The sequence below is a fragment of the Nelusetta ayraudi genome, unplaced genomic scaffold (genome assembly GCF_046127955.1).
Source record: "Nelusetta ayraudi isolate G7.1 ecotype Tasmania unplaced genomic scaffold, CSIRO-AGI_Nayr_v1 ptg000084l, whole genome shotgun sequence".
NCBI classification, from domain to species: Eukaryota; Metazoa; Chordata; class Actinopteri; order Tetraodontiformes; family Monacanthidae; genus Nelusetta; species Nelusetta ayraudi.
The window spans coordinates 6,469,812-6,493,558 of NW_027466134.1; the positions used below are offsets into that span (position 1 = coordinate 6,469,812).

The following is a 23,747-nucleotide window of genomic DNA, read 5'->3' on the forward strand; positions in this document are numbered from 1 at the left end:
TTACAGAAACCATTAGCTTTAATCGTTATAGAGGATTTTTACAAAATGTGCTATTCCCTCAAATGTTTTCTTCTTTTTTTTTTCTTTGTTCACATAACAGAATTGTGCCAAACAACTGAATTCAGTTTCACCATTTTCAGACATACAGACTAGCTAGAAAAAAAAAAAAAAAAATGATAATAAGATCAAGTAAGTCACCGTGGCATGAGGAAAACTTTGTCGGTTTGTGTCGGGCAAACACTCGTTGCAACGCCTCGGAATCATCTCGTTGACGTGATGATTAGTGGGGCTTTTTGTTTGTGCACCCGACGCATAAACAGCGTGGCTGCCGAGGAGTCGGCCGGCAAGTCTGACAGGTGCGTCCAAGGCTAAGCAGTGAAATAAAAGAAGGACACTCGGAGGGAGAGTTTAGCAACAGAGCCTGAGGTTGAAAGTGGCGACTGCCAGGACCACATTGCAACGAATCAGATTCATTCAACACAAGTACCAAATGAAAACAAAAACAAAAAAGAAAAGACAAAGAACCAAGGCCCTAACAGTGATCTGTACCATTGCTCATCCACAATCTCTTCAAATTTCACACAAACTACCAAAAAGAAATAAAAATAAAATAGAATAATGTTTTCGTTTAAAGGTCGCAGCAGTCAGTTACAGTGTTCTCCCGCAATAACACAAACACGTCTGGAACAATAGGCCTGATTCACTCAGTAAACTCATTATCATCACAAGACAATGCTGATTTAGTGATTGCCTCATTTTTAAATATGTTTAAATGCCTCTTGGACCTCACAGGATTCACTCGAAACACAAAGATGGGTCGGTCGGAACTTTGAGCAAAACGTTTCACAGGAAAGAAGAGATTTTTTTTAGACATTTCTCTTGCTCCAATTTTTACTAAATGTGCCCCAGAATTGGCCCTTTGTGATCTCACAAAGAGGGCAGATTACTCACCGTTTAGTGGCAATACACTCATGCAGGTGTTGGCTCCGCCCACTGACACCACCAACATGGCCTCGGTTTCTGATGACGGCTGGAAACAGCGGGCTAAATGAGCCGTTTTCTGAATACCTATAGAGTTTGGTTTTTTTTGCTAACGAATTGCACGAGGCTTCACTGGAGTCCAGGATATAAATTAAAAATCTAAAATAGTACAGTATATATATATATATATATATATATATTTTTTTTTTTTTTTCAAAAAGCTTCTAAAACTACCTACTCTTTATTGATGGACCAAATCCCCTCCAATCAAAAACATCTTACAGTCATTCAAGTCAAATTCACCACCTTAACATTAAAACTTTGTAGAGATGTACTGTACTGCCAAACCCAACACAAAAAAAAAATGCCCCCAAAACAAAGGGACTTAAAGTGATTGATTCCAATAACATCTAATCATCAAGACACGACGTCCGTCTTGCTGTGGAGAGACACGAACACTCTGGGCCTCAGCCAGTCGGGGTCATATTGCCACCTTCACATTGGGAATGCGTTTTTTTTTTTTTTTTTTCTTTTTCTTCAGAGCCTACTTCAGAGGGAACTGCAGTCTTTACTGTGCTTTACTCCGAGCCCAGGCGAGTCACATGACAGACTCTCTGAGAGCAGCAGGTGTCAGCTTTAATAAAAATCTACAAAAAAAAAAAAAAAAAAAAAAAAAAGTCATAAAAAAATCCCATAAAAATACACAAATGAAGAAAACCCGTTGTGCTACTGAAGTGTTTTGTCGCTCCGCCGGTGCAGAGCTACGTCCAGGTTCTTTTCTTCTCCTTTTTTTTTTTTTTTTTGAAGAGTCCAACGTGAATCAGAAGGTAAAAGCAAAGTGACTGCAATGGAGTGTTTTGTGCATATGAGAACCAGTAGCCAGTCTGTTTCAGTCGCGAGACATTTAAATATCCCGTCACTGCATGTGTAACGTGTGTCAGCGCTCCCTCCGCTGCACTGATTGCAAAACCCGTAGGTAGCGAGAGGAGGGGGTGGTGGTGGTGGCGGGGAGGGGAAAGAGGAGGGGGTGGGGGCCTCTGGGGAGCGAGGGAGAGAAATATTTGGTGACATGCAAAGAAAAAAAAAAAAAAAAAATTCACCGCCGGAGAGCTCGCAGTTTCTTCTGGTCCTGCAGTTTCCAGCTGATTGCCTGTTTGATCTGATGTTTGCACTGCTGACAATAGATGGCGTGTTGGTGGTGGCAAGGGGGTGGGGGTGCAAAAAAAAAAAAAAAGTCAATCAGCAGTTCAAAGGGGGAGGAAAAGTCCAGCGGATGGTGTGAGATATAAGGCAGGTTGCCAGATAAAAAAACCCACAAAAAAGCAAAGTAAAGAAAAACAGGCCCGTCTATGAAATAAGTTAAGATGTGTCAAATATCTGTACAGCTTGTTCTTTTCTTCTTCGTCTTCTTTTTCAGGACTCATCATCTGCGTGTCCGTATGTACAATAAAGTGAGGAACAGTACAAGGCACACAATTAAACAGCTGAATTGTTACAAAGATATAAATAACTAGCTAGGAGATGGATGACGCAGTTCATGAGTGGCGCTCGATCCACGCGGCCATCGGAGCCACGCCCACTTCAACGAGGCAGCCCGGCCGTCTCTTTTACCAAGCCCCGCCCACCACCACTCCCCACCCTCTCCAGGTCCATCTTGGTGGTTACCGTGCTGGGAGGGGTGCGAGTGGCTTCAGATGCTGTCCACGAAGCTGCCCGGGAACAGGCCGGTCCTGCCGTTGCGCTGCAGCGTGCCTTTGAACCAGCCGTCCTCCCGCTTCCTGTGCACGAACACGATGTCGCCCTCCTTGAGCTCCAGCTCGGCGTCGCTCTGTGGCGGGTACGACACCACCACCCGGTACCTGCGGAGGACAGCGGCGCCGTTAAGCCATCGGCAGCGCCACCCGGGACTCGGCTCTCGTTTCACAAGCTGATGGGGTGTGTGTGTGTGTGTGTGTGTGTGTGTGTGTGTGTGTGTGTGTGTGTGTGTGTGTGTGTGTGTGTGTGTGTGTGTGCGCGTGTTGGGGGGTGGGCGGTACCTCTCGCATATGATGGGCCGAGCGTCGTGCTGCTGGGACTGGAGGGAGGAGCAGGGCTGGCGAGGAGGCGGGGCGATGGGCACGCAGCCGTCCAGAGGGCCGACCTTCCGATGGGAGAACTCCGGCGCTGAGGAGGAGGAGGAGGAAGAGGAAGAGGCCGAGGCCACAGCAGCAGCAGCAGCAGCAGCAGGTTCAGGCTCGAGGCTGCTGGAGGGCGGGCAGGTGTCGGGCCCAGCGGCGCCGTGCAGCACCTCTCCGGCGGCGGCGGCCTCCGACTCGTGGGTGGGGGAGGAGGGCGGCGAAGGGCGAGACTTCTTCTTATTGGAGGACAGCAGCTTAAGAAGACTTTTCTTTTCCTTCTGCGGACGACAGCAGCGGCAGCAGAAAACGTGTTATTCGACGACAACAACAACAACTGCCGGGCGGCTAAACACAGACGCGGCTCCTGGCTGACAGATTCCAAAAACAAACACGGCCCGGCCGGGAACCTCCGCCTGCTGATAACGGTGTTGTCGGCGGTTGTGATTAGCAACCCGGCGACTGACATCGGCGACCTCAGACACTCCCAGGGTGAAAAAAAACCCACCAAAACACCGCAGCGCCTTTTAAATCATCGTGCGAGCTCGTAAAAAAAAAAACCCAAAACAAAGCTCGTCTGCCGTGACCAAACATGCAAACATCAGCTGGAAATAGCAGCGGTGGATAATTACATACGCACCACGTCACTGAGGATAATGAAAACATGATGGTGTTTCCCAACCTTGACGTCCTTCTCCAGTCTGCAGGCCAGAGCTGCGCTGCTGCTGCTGCTGCTGCTGCTGCTGGCGGGGCCAGTCGAGGGTCTCAGGGCGTCGACGTCCAGGGAGGCGGCGCTCACGTTGGGCGGGGTCAGCGAGGAGGCGGCGCAGCCCATGGCGACCCCGGCACGGCCCGAGGAAGAGGAGGAGGAAGGCGGCGAGGGGCCGACGGCGAGGTGGGGGAGAAAGGTCACGGGCGCCGCCGACTGCATGGGCGTCACGGCCGCCGTGGGCCGGTCCTGACTGTGACACGCAGCGGCTGCTGTACGGAGGAGGAAGAGGAAGGTGGGAGGAAGAGGAGGACGCTTTAGATGTTTGTTCCTTTCAATGCAGAGAAGTGATTTGCCTGAACTGACCGGTCCGGACGGCGTTCCGAGCCTGGTTGACCGTCATCTGGGAGCTGAGGTGCAGGGGGATCTTTGGCTGCTGACCCGTGGCTGTCTGGGCCACCGTGGCTGCCGTGGCTGCGGCTGCAGGCTGGGAGTTAGCAGGCACAGCAGCAGCAGCGGCGGCGGTGGTGGCAGTGGGGGCGGGGCCAACGGCCACGGGTTTGTTGGAATCAGGACCCGGAACGGCCGCCGCCACCGCCGCCGAGCTGATGATGCTGGCGCCTCGGCCCGCCTGAGTGCTCAGGCTCAGGGGAACCTTGGGCTGCGAGCTTCCCTGCACCGACCTGCAGGGGGAGACAGCAGGTGAAACCTCAGGGGACGGAGAAAAATACCCAGTCATGCGGTAGAGATAAAACGACATATGGCCACATCTATTCCACCATCCGTCCATTAACTGGCAGTTTGAGATGATGATGATGATGGTGGTGATGATGATGGTGAAACTGCAGGGCAGGTTTGAAAGAAAAGGCACCTGTTGACTGGGCTCATGTAGTTCCCGGGGAAAACTCCGATCTTGCCCGTGTGCATGGAGGTGCCCTTGAACCAGCCGTCCTGACAGCGCTCCAGCACCAGGAACATCTCGCCCTTCCGCAGCTCCAGCTCGTCCTCCTTGCGGGGGGTGTAGGGGAACATGGCCACGTAGCTGGAGACGCAGCGCAGAAGCAGATGGAGTCAGCAAAGCCGTGCGCAAGAGTTTTGCGGTATTAAGGAAAAAAGGAAAGAAAGGGAAAACGACTCCAGCGCGGAGCACTGTTTGTCCCAGATTTATCGCTGCACAGCCGTCAGCTCCCCTCTGGATCAGGACGCAGCCTCTGAGCCCTGGGAGAAAGAAACCTCAACCTGCTGAAGATCGTCTCTCTGACAGCCGCCCAGAGTCTCAGCTGCAGTTCAGACTGAGAGTCTCAGCTGCAGTTCAGACTGAGAGTCTCAGCTCTAGTTCAGACTGAGAGTCTCAGCTGCAGTTCAGACTCTTAAGGTATAGTTCAGAGTCTCGGCTGGGCTGTTTTCAGTGCGATTCTCAGCGCTGACCGACTGAAGAAAAACGCCTCGGAATTGGATGTGCGTGCACAGGCGGAACCCCGGACGGCAGCAGGGTGAGAAAGGCATGAGCGGATCTAACTCCCGTCAGGTGTGCGCGCAGCGCTGGAGGGGTAATGAGGGTAAAGGCGAGGTCAGAGGTCGGAGGTGACGAGGGGGGAAGATCTCTAATGGGACCCTGGGGAGCAGCAGCTCTCCACTGGTTTGGAGGAGCTTCACCTGTGCACACACGCTCAGTGTGAGGCCTCACATAGACTGTATGTGTGTGCCTGTGTGTGTGTGTGTGTGTGTGTGTGTAGACAGACATGGATGCCTCCACTCCCCCGACCCCCAACCCCTCCTGCACAAACCGCGCATTTGCATTCGGGGGGCCCCCGGGGGCCCCGCCGGTGCACAAACCGATTCTGACATTTTCACTGCACATTTTAAGACGACGGCATATTTTCTGTGTGGGACTGTTTTTATAACTCACACTGTGGGTCTTTGTCTGCCGCCCTGGTCGCCTGTGCTGGGGGAGGGTCTCTGTCCGGCGGCCAATGAATAGGCCGCACCGTCGGCAGACGACTGCGGGGGAGGAGGCGGGGGCGGCGGGAGCGCATCCTGCAGAGAGAGTGGGAGAGAGAGTGAGGAAGGGAGGGAGGGGACGGAGCGCATTAGTAAACAGGAACATAAAAAAAAAAAAAAGAAGAAGAGGAGGAAGATTTAATTACAATCAAGCAGGATTCATGATCCTCTGTCTCAGCGTGCAGCAGCAGCAGAGAGACGACAACAAGTGGCGACAAGAGAGCTTTGAAAACTGTCTGAGTGTCGTTCAAGTTGAGACGCTGGTTTGTTTAGGGCGCGATGAGAGACAGAGAGAGAGAGAGAGAGAGAGAGAGAGAGAGAAGATCATTTGTCACTTGCTATATTCCCTCAGGTTCGCTCACACAGCGGGAAGAGCCGGGACTCATTTATTTTTTTATTTTTTATTTTTTTACAGCCTTCTTCCCAATTTCTCCTCCTCAGCCGAGAGAATTCCCTTCTCTGCTTGTTTGTTTGTTGCTAAGGGACCACCAGAAATCCATCACAGCGTGTAATTGGAAACATATGAAATGAGGGAGAGAAAGAAAAAAGTCTGTAGGCAAGATTTCAGAAGGAGAGCGCGAGGCTCAGTTGTTGGTCGTCTTTAATGTTGACGCAACTAGACGCGACTTTAATTTATTATTTATCATTCAATTCTTTATTTTTTAGATGCAAGGGGGGGGGAGAGAGAGAGAGGGGGAGAGAGAGAGAGAGAGAGAGAGAGAGAGAGAGAGAGAGACTGAGAGCGCGATGAAACGAACAAACAAACGTGGTGCGGTGATGAAAAGGTGCGACGCCAAGAGGTGAGATCAGTCCTCCCAAACTCAACAGTGCCGGCTGTGAGCAGCAGAGTAATAGCTTCCATGACACAATGGTGAGGCAGAGTGGCACTCAGACAGCCCTGCGGTATGTGTTCAGGCCTGTGTGTGTGCGTGCGTGCGTGTGTGTGTGTGCGTGCGTGTGTGTGTGTGCGTGTGTGTGTGTGCGTGTGCCCCTATGTGCGTTTTTTCAGGCTGGCTGCTGACGCTTGAGCTGAGATAATTAGGTTGCCTGCCGGCTAGAGAAATCATCTGTACAAAAACATCATGTAGTGCTCCCAAGTGAAGCGGAGAGCTCAACCTTTTGTGTACACATTCCTGCTCATTCAAAAAGTCCACATGCCACTACACACACGCACGCACACACACACGCAGACAGGAAGTACGCCTGCTGCTCTGCGTGGGCCGAAGGGATTTCTTGACATTTTTAGTCGCACGGTTTTCTTTCCCGCTCAGAGGAAATAAAGCCGACTCTTGTTGTCTTTGTGAGGTTTCTGACAATTTGTAAAATAATACACCTCCCGCATGTTGTTGGGCGCAGACTGCAGACAGACAGTCTGCGGGGGCAGGAGGGAGCGGTCCTCATTGTTGGTTTTCCACGTAAAACTCACATCAGTCGAACATCGTGGCGGGATTGCAGAGGAAGTGTGAGCAAATTTTGAATTCGCAAACAGGTGGAGATCGACTGTAGAGCCGCAAGCACTCAAGAAAGAAAAAAAGAAAAAAAAGAAGAATGGCTCCATGAGGTTTGGGCCTTCACCTACCACGGGGATGGCTGTGTAGCTCGCCTCCGAGGGAAACGTGAAGACGGTCGCCGTGGTAACCGGGCTGCTCGGGGGCGGGGTCACAATCAGACCAGTTGTGCAAATGTGTACCTGTCCAACACAAAAAAGGCAAAAGGTGGACATCAGCGTGTAAGTCGATAACCTCTCTCCTCTCCCCAACCCCACCCTCACTCGCTGTAAAGGTCAAGTTCCACTCAGTCGGAAACAATAAAAATCACACACACACACACACACACACACACACACACACACACACACACACACACACACACACACACACACACACACACACACACACACACACACACACACACACACACACACACACACAGGGACGCAGGTGACCAGCAACAGCAGCACCCAGGCACATCAGAGCGATGTGGCTTCTCTCTAGCAGCCGTGCGTGCGAGTGGCGGCGGTGTCGTGGCAACAAAGCCACAGTGTTGGACACACAATGTCTCCCTGTAGCCTGAGGTCGGCCTCCACGCATGACTGGCCCGCGCAGAGCCGCCTGGAAAGGTGAGCCATTCACAGAGCACGCCGGCCTCAGCCTTCACTGCCTCCCTTATCTATTGTTCGTCCGCGGAGCCGGGAAAGAGGGGTTGGGGGGGCAGCGCACCGAAGGTTTCGTTTTTTTTGTTGCCGTCGTTGCCGAAGGTGGAAAATAAGAAATACAAGGCAGTAGGTGCAACGCAGATAAATGCGTGCTCGATTAAAAAAAACACTTCCATTCTTTTATTCACTTTCCTTCGCAGACTGTCAGCAAAGTGAGGAAAAGCTCCATCCTTTACTTCTTTACCTCGCTCCACCTTTAACCTTACGCTGAAAAGTGCAGCCCTTGATGACATCACACAGGGCACCGACGACCTCTCCCAGATTAGCGGTAACAACCGGAGCCAGTTATCGGCTCCGCCCCCTGAGCCCTCCAAGCCTGTGTGACCTTCCAAAACACATGGAAGGTCAAACACAGCGATCCGTTTCGGCAGGAGGCTGTAAACAGAGGGCTAAACGTGCCATTTCTTTGGCAATCTAGCAAAGTCAGTCAGATAAATAATGTTGTGAGGCTGCTCCGCTGTAGCCTGGGAAGAAAAATAAAGGTCCAAAAAATTTTGGGACACAGGGACCTTTAAATATCTGCAGCCCGCTGCCGATGGCGGACGCCTCCACGCCGGGACTTAGTGTAAGATAAGAGGCGTGTTCATTTCCAGGACCAGGATTATTCAACCCCCGAGGCGACCGGGGATTATTATTCCTCTCTCTTTTCCTTTCTCCTCTTTTCTACGCGTCTGTGGGAGAAAAGGTTGAGGACGAGTCGACGGGAACGAGAGGATCCTCATCCGGTGCTTTGCGGAGCCTCTATTGTGTTTTTAATAAACACAGTTATCGGTAAATCTAATGTTTTGTTAGCCCGGCGGTTACTAGGGAGGATCAGTTTACAGGAAACAAATTCGAGTTTCTTTTAAAAGTAACCAACCCCCCCCCCCCCCCCCCGCCTCCGATAATGATTTGCGGGAAAGGTCTGGAGTCGTTCAAAAAGTGATTAGACCCTCTGCACAGTCAGAAGCCTTTGATGATACATAAATCATATCTACATGAAAGCTCTGGCTCTGAAAAAAAAACCCGGGAAAGAGCCGCAAGATCCGCTTCGCTGTCTACAAGACCTCCTAACGTCTCCCGTCTCGCAGGAGAAGCCCATAAAGACACATGTTACAGATGAAAGATTTATGATTGAGCTTAATGGGGGAGGCTTTGGAAAATTTCAGAGTCAAAAGTTGCATGTCAACGTGGAGAGAAGTCCTAGGGCAGAAAAAGAAATTCAGGAGGCCAGAAGCAGTTAAGAGGAGAAACTTTTTCTCAAAGTGCAGCGATAATGTCGACGCTGATGAAAACAACATGGATTCCGTCTCTGGGTGCTGTCAAACTACTGGCTGGGCAACCATCTGTTTGAATGATGTTTAGATAAGGACAGAAAAAAAAAAAAAAGGGGGTGGGAGGGCTTTTGAAACAAAAGCTAGGAAATAAACAGGCAGCATCAAACCCGTGCGGCTGTGCCAGACGGTGTGTGTGCGTTTCTCTGAGTCGGTGACAGACGACGCAGGTCAACGCTTCTCCGACGCCGCGGAAGCCGCGTTGGCAACTTTCATTTGATTCCCCTCGGCACACCGACAGCGTCTTCTCCGTCAAAAACACCACACACCGTCTGGGATAGAGACACTGTGGAACGCAGCGATACATCATATGATATTAAAAGCCTCCCTGCGGTGCAGATGTCATATAAGAGGATAAATGGAGTTATTGTGCTGGAAGATACATGCCGTCTGAAACTAGCTGCGTTTCCATGACTCCTAGAATTTCGCAAAAACCTAAATAACTCTCAAAGATCGCCAAGAGGTTTGGACGCTCTCATGAGGTGGCTTTTCAGACGTATCCATATAGAGGTAGATCACAAAAGTGACACTGAAACACTTCTTTCACGCTTGCGGGTCACCGAACGTGACTTATGGGGTCACGTAACCAGTTCACTTCAAGTAAAAATGGCGTGTTACGTTTGGACGGAGGAGGAGACGGAATAGTTTTTACAAGTAATCAAAGAGAAAAATACATCAACCAGTCTATACAGCAAACAAAATTCTCATAAATCTCGTGGGATGCGATTTTACGAGAATACGGTCCCGCAAGACGAGATTTTATGAGAATTACGGCTTATGCGCTTAACACCATTCAACCTGCAAATCGCAATTGTACTTTTATTTGGAAACGCAGCTACTGTCTGTTTGAAACAGGTGGAGCAACATCAACAAATAATACCTCATAAAAGTGTGGTGTGATGTGCTGCTGAAACAGGGGAGTTAACTGCAAACACACTGGTGCCAGTCTTTGGTCATGTATGGAATTAATTAGTACGTGAAAAGAAGCAACAACACAACAAATTTCTAGCGCAGGGCGAGCCAAATCTCCCTGGCAATGTTTGTTGCTGCGACGGGCTGGCAGGGAGTCAACCTGCAGCGGCCGCAGAGGAACAGCTGCCTGCCGAGCCCTCGTCATGCCGCGCTCTCAGTGCGGTGCAACCTCCAGGGCTGCGTCGGGAGTCATTTCTGCGGACAAGTGGAGTCATGCATCCGCGATTTCAAACGCTCGGCTGGAGCGACGGCCCGGTCGGTATGACGTGGGGGGAGAGGAGAGGCTGGGGTCTAATTGCTGACAAGAGGGACCAGAGGAGCAACAAACATCTTGTGCAAACCAAATTTAAAAAAAAAAAAGGAAAGCTGGAGCTGTATTTTTTTTTCCACCCATATCGTCGCGCCTGGGTTGAAATTCTGTGCGATTCAATCTCACGGAGCCAGACTCGACTCGGCTGACTTGCAGCTACTCATGCGAACAAAGATTTTTTTTTTTTTCTTTTTCCTTGGGAAGGTCCCCCCCCCTCACCTGCGAAGGTGCGCTGCAGGACAGCCCCCCTGTGATCTCGCCGATGCGCGCCGCCGCCGTGGGGTTGCTGGAGCTGATGAGCACCGGCCCGCTGATCTCCATGGAGTGGCGCTGCGGGGGCGGAGCCAGCGCAGGTTTGTGGGACATGGTGAGGGAGGTGAAAGAATGTCGCTTCTTGCTGTTCTTTTTCTCCCCGGCACGCTGGGCGCCGTTGCTCTGGGGCCCCGAGGAGGCCCCCTCGCCAGAGTCCCCGTTGGAGTCCGACGACTTGTCCAACTCTATAAGCTGACGGGCGGCCGAGTTGAACTGCCAGAGAGGGAGAGGAGAGAGAGGGGGGAGTTGAAAGTAGCAGACGGAGGGAAGGCGGGGGGGTCGAGCACATTAGAAAGATCATGAAAACTGTCACTCTTTACCTAAAAAAAAAAAAAAAAAAAGGAAAAAAGAAGAAAGAAACACTCGCTGACGTGGAAAAGCTCGATGTTCACCTTGTCAGCTGAGGTGAATGACCTCACATGACACCATAAATGAACCGCCATCGTCCAAGAAGATTTTTTTTTGCACTGAGCAAGCTAGCTCAAGCCAAAATATATATTTTTTTTCTATTGTTAAAATTAATATCAAAGTCAATATTCCTGCATATATTTCAAGCTTGACTTTCAGCGCTTGTTCAAGTACCAACGTCTCCGTTGCAAAAGGTGTTCAACAACACCTGAAACCAGAGTCAACCACACCTGTACCGTCCACTGGCTGTAGTGGGATTTTAAACCAGGATGCCAGCTCAGCATACTAGAAATGGCTCCTCACTACTGAAAAAATACACCAGTCGTGTGGGCGTGTGACTCTGTGGGCATTTGTGTCACTTTCAGCCACCTGTACTTTACATTTTATTTTTTTTATTTTTAAAAAAAAAAAGGGCCGAAAAATCAAAGGAGCAACACTAAAAAGGTTTTGGGTTAATGACAGGGTGTGCTCACTGGCTGTCACACGTTGCCCCAAGCAGCTCCTTCTGGTTGAGGACATGAAAGCTGAACATTTCACCCTAATCCAACAGGGAGCCTGTGTCAGAGCACTAGGTTGGACATGTAAGGTTACCAACAAAATACCATGTGAGGGGCCTTATTTGAGGCCTCCTCCAACAGTAATTGCAGATTATTCTATATTGGGATCCCAGAGAAGAAAAAAAACGGGCAGTAAAAGGCTGCAGGAGCACTAAAAAAAAAAGAGTCAACGACTTGGATATTTAGCCGGTGCACGGAATGAGATGAGAGCGCACGGTACTTCTGCCACTGTGGCTTCATGACGGTACTGCAAGCAGGATTAGAGAGCAAACAGTTGGAGGAGCGACCGCAAGTAATAAACTGGGCTCCGGTGGCTGCAGCATCTGCAACACGGGGCCTATTTCAAAAATACCTGGAGCACATCTATCAGAGAGTGGAGTCCACAGAGTTTGGACCAATCAGGTCACTAGGATAGCGATCAGCTGATAGCAATCAGGAAGTTCGTTTCGCACAGGTCAATGGACTGTTTACTGATAAGCATCAGTACTGCTAAATATATATTCCAGAATACACTTTGTGTTTTTTTTCAGCCAATGATAAGCATCCAATGGCTACAGAACATTTGCATGGGGTCATTAAACCAGAACCTGATATCAAAAGGACGGGCCTGAATGCTGCATATGATCCAGTAATCATCAGCGGCTGATGGATCAGGGCATCCCGAGTCATGAGTGAATGAATTTTACGAATATGAGAAAAGACGAGTTGCATGAAAACGGACAAACAAATCTGAGAGGGCTTTTGTGGAGGCTCCGCCTCCTTAGAAATGAGCTGCGTGTCAGATGATGACGGACGGCTTCAAATGGAACAAGAAGCATTTTTCAAAAGACCCATTTAGTGAGATTATAGAACGGAATATCTTCGGAAAAGGGAATAAATGATGGAATTTGCATCTTAATCAATCAAAAGGGTAAACATGACGCATCCAAGTGGTCCAGGTACTTTGCAGCTCATATTTTATAATGATAATAAGAATAATGATGGTGGACATTTTTGACATTCACAGAGTTCCTCGTCTTTTCTTACCTCTACATACGAGATGGGAAAAATTCCAATTTTATCTCCCAGCATTCCCTCTGCCCAGTTCTCATCCACTCTGCGGATCACAGTGAGTATGTCATCCTGAAACACACACGCAAAAAAACAGAGAGCCGCAATGAGGAGGAGGAGGCAGCTAATTAGGGGCGGCGGTTGCAACGATGAGCCCTGGTTTAGTATCCCCCAGAAAAACTAAAATTGCAGAGGAATAAACGGGAGGGGAAGAGGTTTTCATGCACGCCGCGGGGGAGAGAGAGAGAGAGAGAGAGAGAGAGGGAGAGAGATAGAGAGAGAGAGAGAGAGAACCATTAGTTTTTTGGAAACTGCTTCGTAAACACGCTCATGTTTCTGCTGCAGAGGCATGTAAACAATTGATGACAGAAGGGCAAAAAAAAGAGAGAGAAAAAACATCACATTACGGCCCAAACAGCTGGACAGACCCAAACCGCTCGATGACTGTTGTGGAGCCCTCGGCTCGCTCCGCACGCCATTCCTCCTGTCGAGCTTAATTACAGCTGTTTATCAAGACGTCTGGCTCAGAGGCGCACAAAGCGTGCGGGGCCGGGCCTTCACGTTTCGAACACAACCGGAGAAAATGAGCGCTTGCGGGCGTGTATTTTGGTCGTCTCTCTTTCTCTTGTTTTTTTCCCCCCTCCACGTGGACGGCGTTGCTGCGGGCGGAGCGTCACTCACCTTGGAGAAGGGCAGGCAGTCCTTGTCCGCCTCCTTGTCCTTCAGCTCGAAGTCGTACAGGGCCTTGCACTGCGGCGGCGGCTGCGGCAGCGGCTTCACCACCTGCACGAAGTTGGTGGGGAAGAAGCCGTGCACGCCGCCCATCTCGCCGTGGTACCAGTTCTCGTCCACCTGCCGGCGCAGGATGATGACGTCGCCCTTGCTGAACTTGAGGTCGCCGGGCTCCTTGCCGTCGTAGTTGTAGAGCGCCTTGGCGCAGGGGAGCTGCGGCACGCCCTGCGAGCGAGCAGAGAGGTCCAGGGTTTAAAACGCACGCACAAAATCCAACACAAGAGGTCCACTGACAAGCTTGCGATTAATCAGCTGAATGGCTTTGGGCGCCTGATTCTTTGGGACATTTCAATGAAATTCATTATTAAATAAAAGTCCAGCGAAGTTCGGCATTTTTGCTCGTCTCTCATAACTAATTTGCCGTTTTCCTTCTTCCAAATTCTTCCAAACGTCATTAAATACCAGCCGACACGGCCTCTCAGCATCCGCATCTTGCAATTACAAACTAAAACCCAAACTGCAGCGCTGATTAGCGCTCTGCCAGGAACGACACCAGACAACAGTTTGCAAGGCACGCAGCGTGCATAACGGGGCCACAAAAGGGATGCGTAATGTTGTGGTGACAGACTGCACACACACACGCACACGCACGCACGCACGCTCCTGTCCACAGCCGCACGGCAGCTAAACGCGCTAACGTACAGTTAAATAATCTGACTGTTTATGTGAGGCCACTTGTGCAAGTGTTTTGTTTAGTGATTTAGCCGCCGTAGAAAAGATTGTCAGCGTGGCGAGCTGCCACGCTAATCGCTGCGAGCGTGAAAAGCCCTGGCGGAGCGTCCCATTGGTGCAAAGGTCCGTGTGTGTCCTTGTTGTTCTGGTTGTTGTTTATTACGACAGCCTGGATGTGACGAGCTCGGTTGGCAGCTACCGGCTGACAAACGGCCTTCGCTGAGGCCCGGTGCTCCAACAACCCCCCCCCCCCCACCCTTCCTTGTTTTGTTTTGTTTTTTTCCAATCTGGCTGGGGATGGTTTTTGTATCTGGAACCCTGAAAGGCCCATTCAGGAAATGACAATCCAGGAAGAGCAGGGGGACAGCCAGTGGGGCGGGGAGGAGCAGGACAGAGAGGCATCAATGTCCTCCATTCAGGGCGGCTGTCTGTGAGGGAGGCTTCGGTCCAAAGCAGCCACCCCCCTACCCCACCCCCCACACCCCACTCCTCCCGAGCCCACCATTATCCACCCTACAGCTGGTAGAAAATCTTTTGCAGTGATCAGAATCGTAAACAGTGCTAACCAGCGAGATTCCCAAAAAACCCCTCGAGACTGAGACCGCAGAGTGGAGGGAAAATATGGAGAAGGATGAGCGGGGTGAAAATAACATCCCTGGACCAACACAGTCAAGAGGAAGAGAAGTAATGCACAGAGAGAGAGAGAGAGGGAGGGAGAGAGAGAGAGAGAGGGGTTAGGCTCGGTCGTCCCGCTAAAGGCTAATGAAGCGTTTAAGGGCTCGGAGGAGAATAAAAGTGCAGAACGAAGCCGTGATGGTGAGCCAGGTTGACATTCTCCTGCTGCAGGGAATCACACAGCCTGAAGGGCCCAGCCAACTGGTCTCCAGTCTGCAGGGAGAGAGAGAGGAAGAGAGGGAGAGAGACCCCCGCACACTGCACTGGAATTGGGCCTGCGATCCGTTCACACGGAGAGAGAGAGAGAGAGAGAGAGAGGGGGAAAAAAAGGCTTTCTCAGCTGGGCCGGGCCTGGCCTGGCAGGAAGTGCTGGGCTCAACATGCAGACGGAACAGGAAGCAGCGCCATAGTCGCCATTTCTACACGATGACTTTGAAACACCTTGTTGCATGATTAATTATCCAGAAATGCAGACATTGTGTTTAGCACTATGTTTACAACATCCCACAGAAATGGTTTGTTTTTTGTTTTTTTTGGGCTTCCAGCTAAAACTTCCTGTTTTGCAGGCGGAGAAAAGTGCAGTCACCACAGGGAGTGGTCTTAGCCGGTGGAGAGACAGCTGTACCCACTCTGACATCACAAAGGGTTTTTCCCCCCAAAACGGTTCAAGTTCAAATTTTTAAGCACGAACTTTTGAAAAAGTTGAGCCAAATGTGGATTTTTCCAATTTTCAAAAAATGAATTTCACAAGGAAAAGAAGCCACCACTTTTCCCCCCTCATAGAGCATAATCTCTTTGACAGGAGCTAAAACGGAGTCGTGAAGCCAGTTGGGAGTTCACAATTTTTTCCCCTCGTGATTCATACTGAATCATTTTTGTAGCAGGTTTTTTATTTTCCTTCCCAAGCGCGGCAAAGAATCCAACTCGCAGCCGACTCGTAAACGTCTTTTGATCCCACGCCGCCTTTCTACTCAGCCGTTCCTGTCCCCCCCCCCTTTGCTGGCCCCATAAAAAGAAATACATCTCCACATTTGAGTCAACAAAACAGAGACGGGGAGAAAGCAGGAGTCAAAGGGAGCGAGAGGATGGAAGATGGAGCAGAAGTCGGTGGGGCTGAGGATCAGGATGAGCTGCGTGAGGCGAGTGTTAATATCAGGTTGGGAGTCCTGTGTAGCAGAAGACCTGCATGTATGAACTGCAGGTTCATACATGAATCATTACTGGACTGCCTGCTGCCCAATAGACTCAAAAACAAACGCTTCAAAAACAAATGTGTTCATTCACAGCAACACTTTTTGATTCAGGTCATTGAAAAAAAATCCTCCTTTTGAAAGAGGACGAGCCTCAATGTGCCAGTCTGGATGAGTCAGCAGTGTGAATGTCTTCAAAATCAGACAAAACAACTCTATGAAGGTTGTTGTTGTTGGGTTTTTTTTTCCTCTTTGCTTTGCACCTCCCTCCAATTCTGCTAAAATGAGCAGGGAAAAGTTTATGTGGGTAATTATATGGCAGCAAAAGCCTCTGTTTTGTTTCCATGTGAAACTTGTGAAATTCCAAAGTTTGCTCTCCAAAGTGTGTGCGAGTTTATGATTATCCACAGCAGGGACGCTGCTACAAGTCGGTCTCCAGGGGGAACGGAGAGGCAGGCGTCCGCAGGAGGACTGCGGCTCTCTGGTGCTTATATAAACAAAACAAAACAAAAAGATGCAAAAACCCAAACTTAAACACTCCTAAACAAACCACTTTTTTTTTTTTTTACGACTTACACAACACAAAACACATATAAAAGGTGTGAATAAAACAATTGACAAGTGTTCTACCTCAACTTTACACAACGACTGAGAGAGTAAATCACTGAAGTGTTTTACCCCCATTTTCTCATGACACAGTTTGACCTGCGAAAGTTATTTCACTTTGAACCAAACTGTTCCCGTTTGGGTCTCGCGAAAAACCCACAACCCTGACAGATTTAGATCTCAATATACGGACGACTAGACAAAACATTTGTGTGCAGCCGCCCGTGGACGACTTCACCCTTTTCCCCCCCTCCCTACAAAAGCCTCGCTGAAAATCAGTGTTTGGACACGAGGGTCGTCTTTGTGTGTGCCCAGATAAAGAAAGAGACACAGAAATGAGGCCTCACTGTGCCCGGCATCAGCTGGTGTGTGTCTGTGCGCAATTACTCCTGTGCTGCTGTGGATAACGCAATTAGACCTGTGTGCTAAAGGGCTTTGGCTGTTACAGCGTTCTGTTCCGCAGCACTGGATTATAACAGAATTAGTCGAGTGTTCTGCTTTACGGCGCAGCCAAATGTCAACAACCAGTGTGCAGACAGGCATTAAAAAAAAAAGAAAGAACTGGGCCAAATGTGCGATTGTGGCCGAGGGAAGGGAAGGTAAGGGAAGGCAAGGGAAGGCCAGGTCAAATGGGGATAATTACACCGACGGCTCTCCAGAAGGACAAAAGGCAAATAAGCTGGCAGCCACCCTCAGCTGCTGCTTCAACACTCCATCGAACTGTGAGGCTCTGTGATGGCGACAATCAATCCACTGGGTTCAATTAACATAAATTAACAGCAGAAAACGTGGCGCGACACATGTACGCCAGCTCAGCATGAGGCCTGCCAGGAAAATCTGATCAACTTTGCATTTTTGCATGCAAAAACTAATTCAGTCAGTGATATTTCCAACTGACTGATCACTTAAATGTGTTCAGCTTTCTACAACACTCACATACCCACACAACTATTTTCCTTCCCTACTCTGGTGCTACAAGCACAGCAAAGGGTAGTAATGCACCATCCATTATGACGCTTTTAGACTGCAGGCGAATCAGATTCAAATCAGATTTTTAATACCAACTGTCCACACTGTTTTGTTTTGTTTTTTTAGCAAGGGTCCAAATTGGATCTGGCTCTGTTCATACTGGGCCACATGATTGACCCATGTGACATGTTGCTGTAGCAACGACGTCGGAGTGAAGGCGTGTGACGTCATATCATTGTGACAGCGGCACTTGTTGCGATACAGCCCTGCCCTGGAGCTTGGCTTGAATGGAGCTACAGTATCTCCCCACACACTGATGAGCCAATGAGTTTCCTCCTCTGTCCATGGACTGCTGTTTTCTACAGCTCCACACCTGGAATGGCGCCCTCTGGTCTGGCGCATTGGGTCTTGCGTCGAGTAGAGTAACATCACGGACAGTCAAAACCCCTCGGTGTGTTTGGAGCTGTTCAGACTGAGACGCTTCTGTCTAAATTTGAAACTACATCCCAAAGGTGGTTTCAATCCATTTTTGCAAAAATTGTATTTTCATGTGATTTGTGACTGTTCAGACTACAAAAGAGCCATCCGGTTTCAATCTGGATGGGCTAAAAATTGGATTTTGGCTGGCAGTCTGAACGTAGCTTATTAGTCCTTTTTTTTCTTTTTTCTTTTTTTAAAGGGCAACAATGTTACAGGTGACTTTTGTTTTCTTGGTCACCCAGATCAGGGCTTGTGTGTGTGATCGCAGCCGACAGACAGAAACCTTTTAGCCTTGCTGTGTGTCAAGTGCCAGACATGAGTCCACTCCCATAGGGAGACCTCCAGGAGCTGTGTGTGTGTTCCGGGGGGGGGGGGGGGGGGGGGAACGACTGCTGACAAAACAGTGTACAATGACGTGTGTGTGTAGGTTTCAGTCCGTCTCTTCCACGCTGTCCAGGTGGCCAACACACATTTGTTGTTGATGATACTGCGTCCCTGCCAGCTGAAGGTCCAGCCACCAACAATGTGGCACAGGCACGGACACATGATGGCAGTGAGGAATTCTCGAGGGGTGTGTGTGTGTGTGTGTGTGTGTGTGTGTGACTTGATGCAATCAGAGCTGAGTGATGATTTTCAGCTGATCCTTTTCAAAGACCCTGATTGGAAATTGTTGCATTAAGATGCTGTATGTGCTTTCAGGAATAGGGTATGTGCTTTCTGGCTCAGTAACAACAAAAGACAGCATTCATCACATCAGGAGCGACTCTCTACTACAGTCTCAATGCCACCTTGAAGGTAGACTGGGACGGGATCAGGAGCGGCAGGGCCCCCGCAGGGCCAGCAGCATGTGTTAGAGCCGGGATTTATGGTGAGGTTCCAGCCTTACAGTGGTGGTCCTCTTAAAAACATTCAGCATGTGGGACGTACAGCTAAGGGCAACACACCAGCGAGTGCCCTGGGTGAAGCTATAGATTAGTCATCAGAAAGGAAGGGGGGAAAGAGAGAGGGAGTATGGATTTGTGGGAGAGCAAGAGCACACGGTCTGGAGCTCTCACACATGCGGTTTTCATAGGGCTCTTATAGGCTCGTGTGTGTGTGTGTGTGTGTGTGTGCGTAAAGCTCTGTGAAAAAGCAATCGCACGAAAACCACTTCCACATGAACTGGCAGGCCTGTGGGTGCGGGCTAATGTGTGGAGGCCTGCCCGCTTCACCTGGCCGCCCCTTGGAAACGGCAGCCAGCGAGGCCGGCCGGTCCTGGGTGGCCCCCCGAGATTAGCCACTCTGCTTGCCTGGCTGAAAAGCGGAGGGGAACGCCGCTCCGAATCCCTCTGCCAATTCATACACTCGGGCTTAGCGAGTCGCTCACGCTGGAGCAGACTCGCATTTCAGAGGAGACAGAGCGAGGAGGCCGCGGGAGAAAAACAGCAGGATCAAAAGGAGGGGAAAGAAAAACACGGTGGGGGAAGAAAGCCGCGCTCGCCATCCCGGAGCAAAACCGCGTGAAGGTTTAGAGTCCGTGAAGCGGCAGCAGACACAACGGGCCCGGCCGCTGGGCTGAAGAAACACCTGGGACTGAGTGAGGTTTTTTTTTTCCCCCCTTTCTCTTTAAAGAACTGACTCACAAGTCGAGCACAAGAAAACTGAACGGGCAGTTTCTGAAGTCTGGTGCGCCAACAATCAGGAGAAGATGACAAAACTGTCGATGAAGCCCAGAGGCATTGTGCACCCCAGGCTGAAATTTCATCCATCTGCTCCTCAGTGCGGACTGGAGGAGCTCTGGTGACGTGTTCTAATCCACAAAACCATTCTTGAGTTTCACAGAGAACACAACAGAACTCCACCTGAAGCCAAACACAATAAAGGTGGATAACATCGACGTTACAATAGTCCAAACGATACATCCAAAGTCTTTTCATCATTTTCAACAAGCTGCATATCAGCAGCGTATCGGTGTGTGTAAATAAAAAAAATTATGAAGGCTGCATTCAGACTGGAAAGCACGTGAATCTGATTCAAATCTGATTCCTTCTCAAATCTGATTTTTAGGGCTGACTGTCCACACGGTTTTTAGCAAGTGTCCAACTGGGATCCGGCTCTGTTGAGACTGGGCCACATTATTGACCCATCTTGGCTTGAATGGAGCTACAGCATCTCCCCACACACTGATGAGCCAATGAGTTTCCTCCTCTGTCCAGGGACTGCGGTGTTCTACTGCGCCTGTCTGCTCCATCTAGTTAGAGCTCCGCACCTTCAATCACCTTCAATCCATTTCGCAAAAATTTCGAATTTCATGCGATTCGTGACTGTTCAGACCGCGAAAGAGCCATCCGGTTTCAATCTGGACGGGCTAAAAATCGGATTATGGCTGGCAGTCTGAACGCGGCTAAAAAACTACCGCTGTCTGAGCCCCGTTCCGATGGGGCGTCGTTAAAAGCTGGATTAGAGCTGAAGCGCTCTTGTATCTGCGACAGAGGAGGAATTAGTGCACAAGTGTCACAGTATCAGTGTATTGAGCGGCAGTCAATACGGGCTGAATACTAAGCATTTCCTCACATTACTCTCCACTGTGCTGGTGAAAGCGTGCACTGTCTGTGGACTTTTGTCCCCCCCTAACGCCACCCCACCACCCCCCTTTAGTCATTCATGGTGGGCCACCTGCTCGGCCGCCTCCAGCCAGAGCCCACTGTGATTTATACCGAGGGAGTTCAACTCCGCAGGACACACACACACACACACACACACACACACACACACACACACACACACACACACACACACACACACACACACACACACACACACACACACACACACACACACACACACACACACACACACACACACACACACACACACACACACACACACACACACACACACAGTAATTGCTTAAACGTCAAATAAAGCCCCGCTGTGATCTCCGCTTAAGTATCTCCCATTTGTCAATCCGACCGTCTCATTATGTGTGCGTCTCCTCTCCAGCGCGACGCTCGGCCCCGGCTGCTGTTTGTGCGACTCTACAGTGTGCAAACAAAAAAAAAGGGGGCAGGATATTGACAAAGAGTCGACAAGGGCGGGGGGGGGGGGGGGCAAACACAAGGAGTCTGCTCTCTGACTCCAGCAGCACGGCACCGACCATTTTTCACTCTCCTCAGAGAATGCATGTGTTTGTCCATTCCACCCTCCAATCGACCCCAGATGTCGCAGGCAGGCGCGATGTTTCCTTCATGTCAACTAGACAACGCTAGCGAAGCACTGTGGATGAGACTGAGGTGGGAGGAAGGAGGAGGAGGGGGGGGGGGGTGGAGACACACTGGGGAGGAAGAGTTGGGTTCTTTGGGCCCTCGCAAGCTTTATGGGCAGCATGAAGAAGGAGCAGTCGGAAAGATCTTTATTAATCCCACGTTTGGAAGCTGCACATTACGGCAGCAGGAATTTTAGATGAAGAAATATAGGAGGAATAAATAATAAGAGAGAAACTCTATAAACAACGGCCGCATATACATAAACTTTTGCTGGTGCCTGCATGGACTTTTTATTTAGTCCAGTCTGTGCAGCTGGACTGCACTGCAAACAGCGTTCACTATAATTTCAGCTTTCACTATTAGTGTTAGCAGTTTGGCATTCAAGTATACTTTCTTTAAGTAAAAAAAGAAGAAGAAAAATAACTAACAAACTATACCGATAGCTACAGGATAATGCGTATACAATGATATGTTGATAAGGGACAACAGAAAGTTGATTTCTCGTTGCAAGTGTTGCATCCGTAAACATCAGTAAGAGCGGCTGCTGTTTGCTGCCAGTGTCTGGTTGGGAGCAGATCAACTTTGGGAAGCCAACACAGGAGAAGGCTTCATAAAAGCAGCAACATTTGACAGGCGATCCTGCTGGCACAGACTCACATTGCATAAATGGAGGTTGCTGTGGCGACTCAGCGCACAATTATACCATTAAGGACGGAACAGAGAGGACACACAGATGCTCGGGCCCTCTCTGGGCTTACTGGATCTGTGCTAGGACACACACACACAGAGAGAGAGAGAGAGAGAGAGAGAGAGAGAGAGAAAAAGCGTCTTCTCCTCGGTGTGCGGGCCGAGACGATGAGGATCACCTAGTTTCTACAACAACACCACAAACAGAAATACGGGCTGGCCACCGCCAACCTGCGCTGACATTTCAAAACACGGCGTTGCCCCAGATCCGTTTGTGTACTGATTACACACCTGTGTTTTTGTGGGTGTGTGCAGTCAGCGGCGGCGTAAGGGCCCTCACCAGTCTGAAATCAGCCTGTGAGTCATTAAAACAAACATTAGGCCGGCTTGGTTAGGCAAAACTCACACAGGGCCGGGGGGGTTTGTGTTTGTGTGAAACAAATTGGCTCCGAACTACGTTTCCCTACGAGCGGAGAAGTTACGACGCCGGGCGCGATGGTAAATCTTTCCTCGCGCAGACGGCACATAACAGATGGGAGGCAGCAAAGACTCGGCCCTGTTCAAGTCCGTTTGAGTAATGAATTGCAGACCGGCGGGCCGGAGACCTCACACGTGCAAGCAAACTAAGAACACCGCTCTTTGCTGCAGTTCCGTCTTGTTACCTGGACTATTGTTCCACAGAGTGACGGCAACCGTGTCCCTCCGTCAGCCTCCCGGGACTCTGAACCCACTGGAGGTGATTATGGCACCATTACTTATGATAACAAATGCAGGTGGTGGCTTAGAAGTTCATATTTCAGAGCATCTGCTCACCCCCCCCCCACCCCGCGTGCCATTTAAATCAATTACAACCTGTACTTCAAACCTGGGTAATAAGATGCAGTCTGTTCTCTAGGAGGTTTCTTTTTCTTTTGCCCCCCCCACCCCCTCGTTTTGAAAGCCATAACGTGTAATTTATGCATCCGGTGCGGCAAAGTGTTTTCAATTAAACTACGTTCATCCTCCTCTGGTCCTCGATTGCCTTTCCACAGCTGGGAGGAAGATGTCACTCAGGGGACACATGCAGATTAACTGCACTTCAGGGGCCTCAAACAAAAACAGGAAACTTCTCAGCAGATAGCCCAGATCAACACACACACACACACACACACGCACACGCACACACACACACACGCACACGCACACACGCACACGGCTTACGGAGAAATGCGGCAGATCTTAGGGAATCCTTTCAAATACATATTTCCACACATGTGAGGAGGAGGAGGAGGAGTAGGCGGTGGCCTGGGACCACACAACTCTCTGGGCAGTGAGCAGCGAGGTGAGCCAGAGGCAGCAGCCACCACCGCCACCGCTGCTTCTTGCCTGAAGAGCCACTAACAGTTGGCAGGTCAAAAGGTCAAACAACTGAAAACAAAACTCTCTAGCAAAGCATGATTTCCGCCTTGGGGATGGGAACTGAACACTTAACATGCCAGCAGTCAAACGG

At 50.0% G+C, this 23,747-nt stretch overlaps 1 protein-coding gene across 3 annotated transcripts in view; it reads right to left on the minus strand.

Annotated features, from left to right (window-relative positions):
* The window catches only part of sh3rf1 (SH3 domain containing ring finger 1), a 31,259-nt gene continuing 7,512 nt past the window's right edge, over window positions 1-23,747 (minus strand). The window contains exons 3-12 of one of the 3 annotated variants that reach the window (XM_076045444.1): window positions 13,624-13,899; window positions 12,919-13,014; window positions 10,835-11,140; window positions 7,385-7,495; window positions 5,714-5,841; window positions 4,676-4,846; window positions 4,171-4,487; window positions 3,778-4,073; window positions 3,018-3,376; window positions 1-2,840 (exon numbers count right to left, since the gene is read on the minus strand). In XM_076045444.1, coding sequence (XP_075901559.1) covers window positions 2,672-2,840; window positions 3,018-3,376; window positions 3,778-4,073; window positions 4,171-4,487; window positions 4,676-4,846; window positions 5,714-5,841; window positions 7,385-7,495; window positions 10,835-11,140; window positions 12,919-13,014; window positions 13,624-13,899 — 2,229 coding nt within the window. In that variant the 3' untranslated portion in view covers window positions 1-2,671. Of the gene's footprint in view, window positions 2,841-3,017; window positions 3,377-3,777; window positions 4,077-4,170; window positions 4,488-4,675; window positions 4,847-5,713; window positions 5,842-7,384; window positions 7,496-10,834; window positions 11,141-12,918; window positions 13,015-13,623; window positions 13,900-23,747 lie in introns of all 3 variants that reach the window. The other 2 variants (XM_076045443.1, XM_076045445.1) reach the window with 2 other exon arrangements.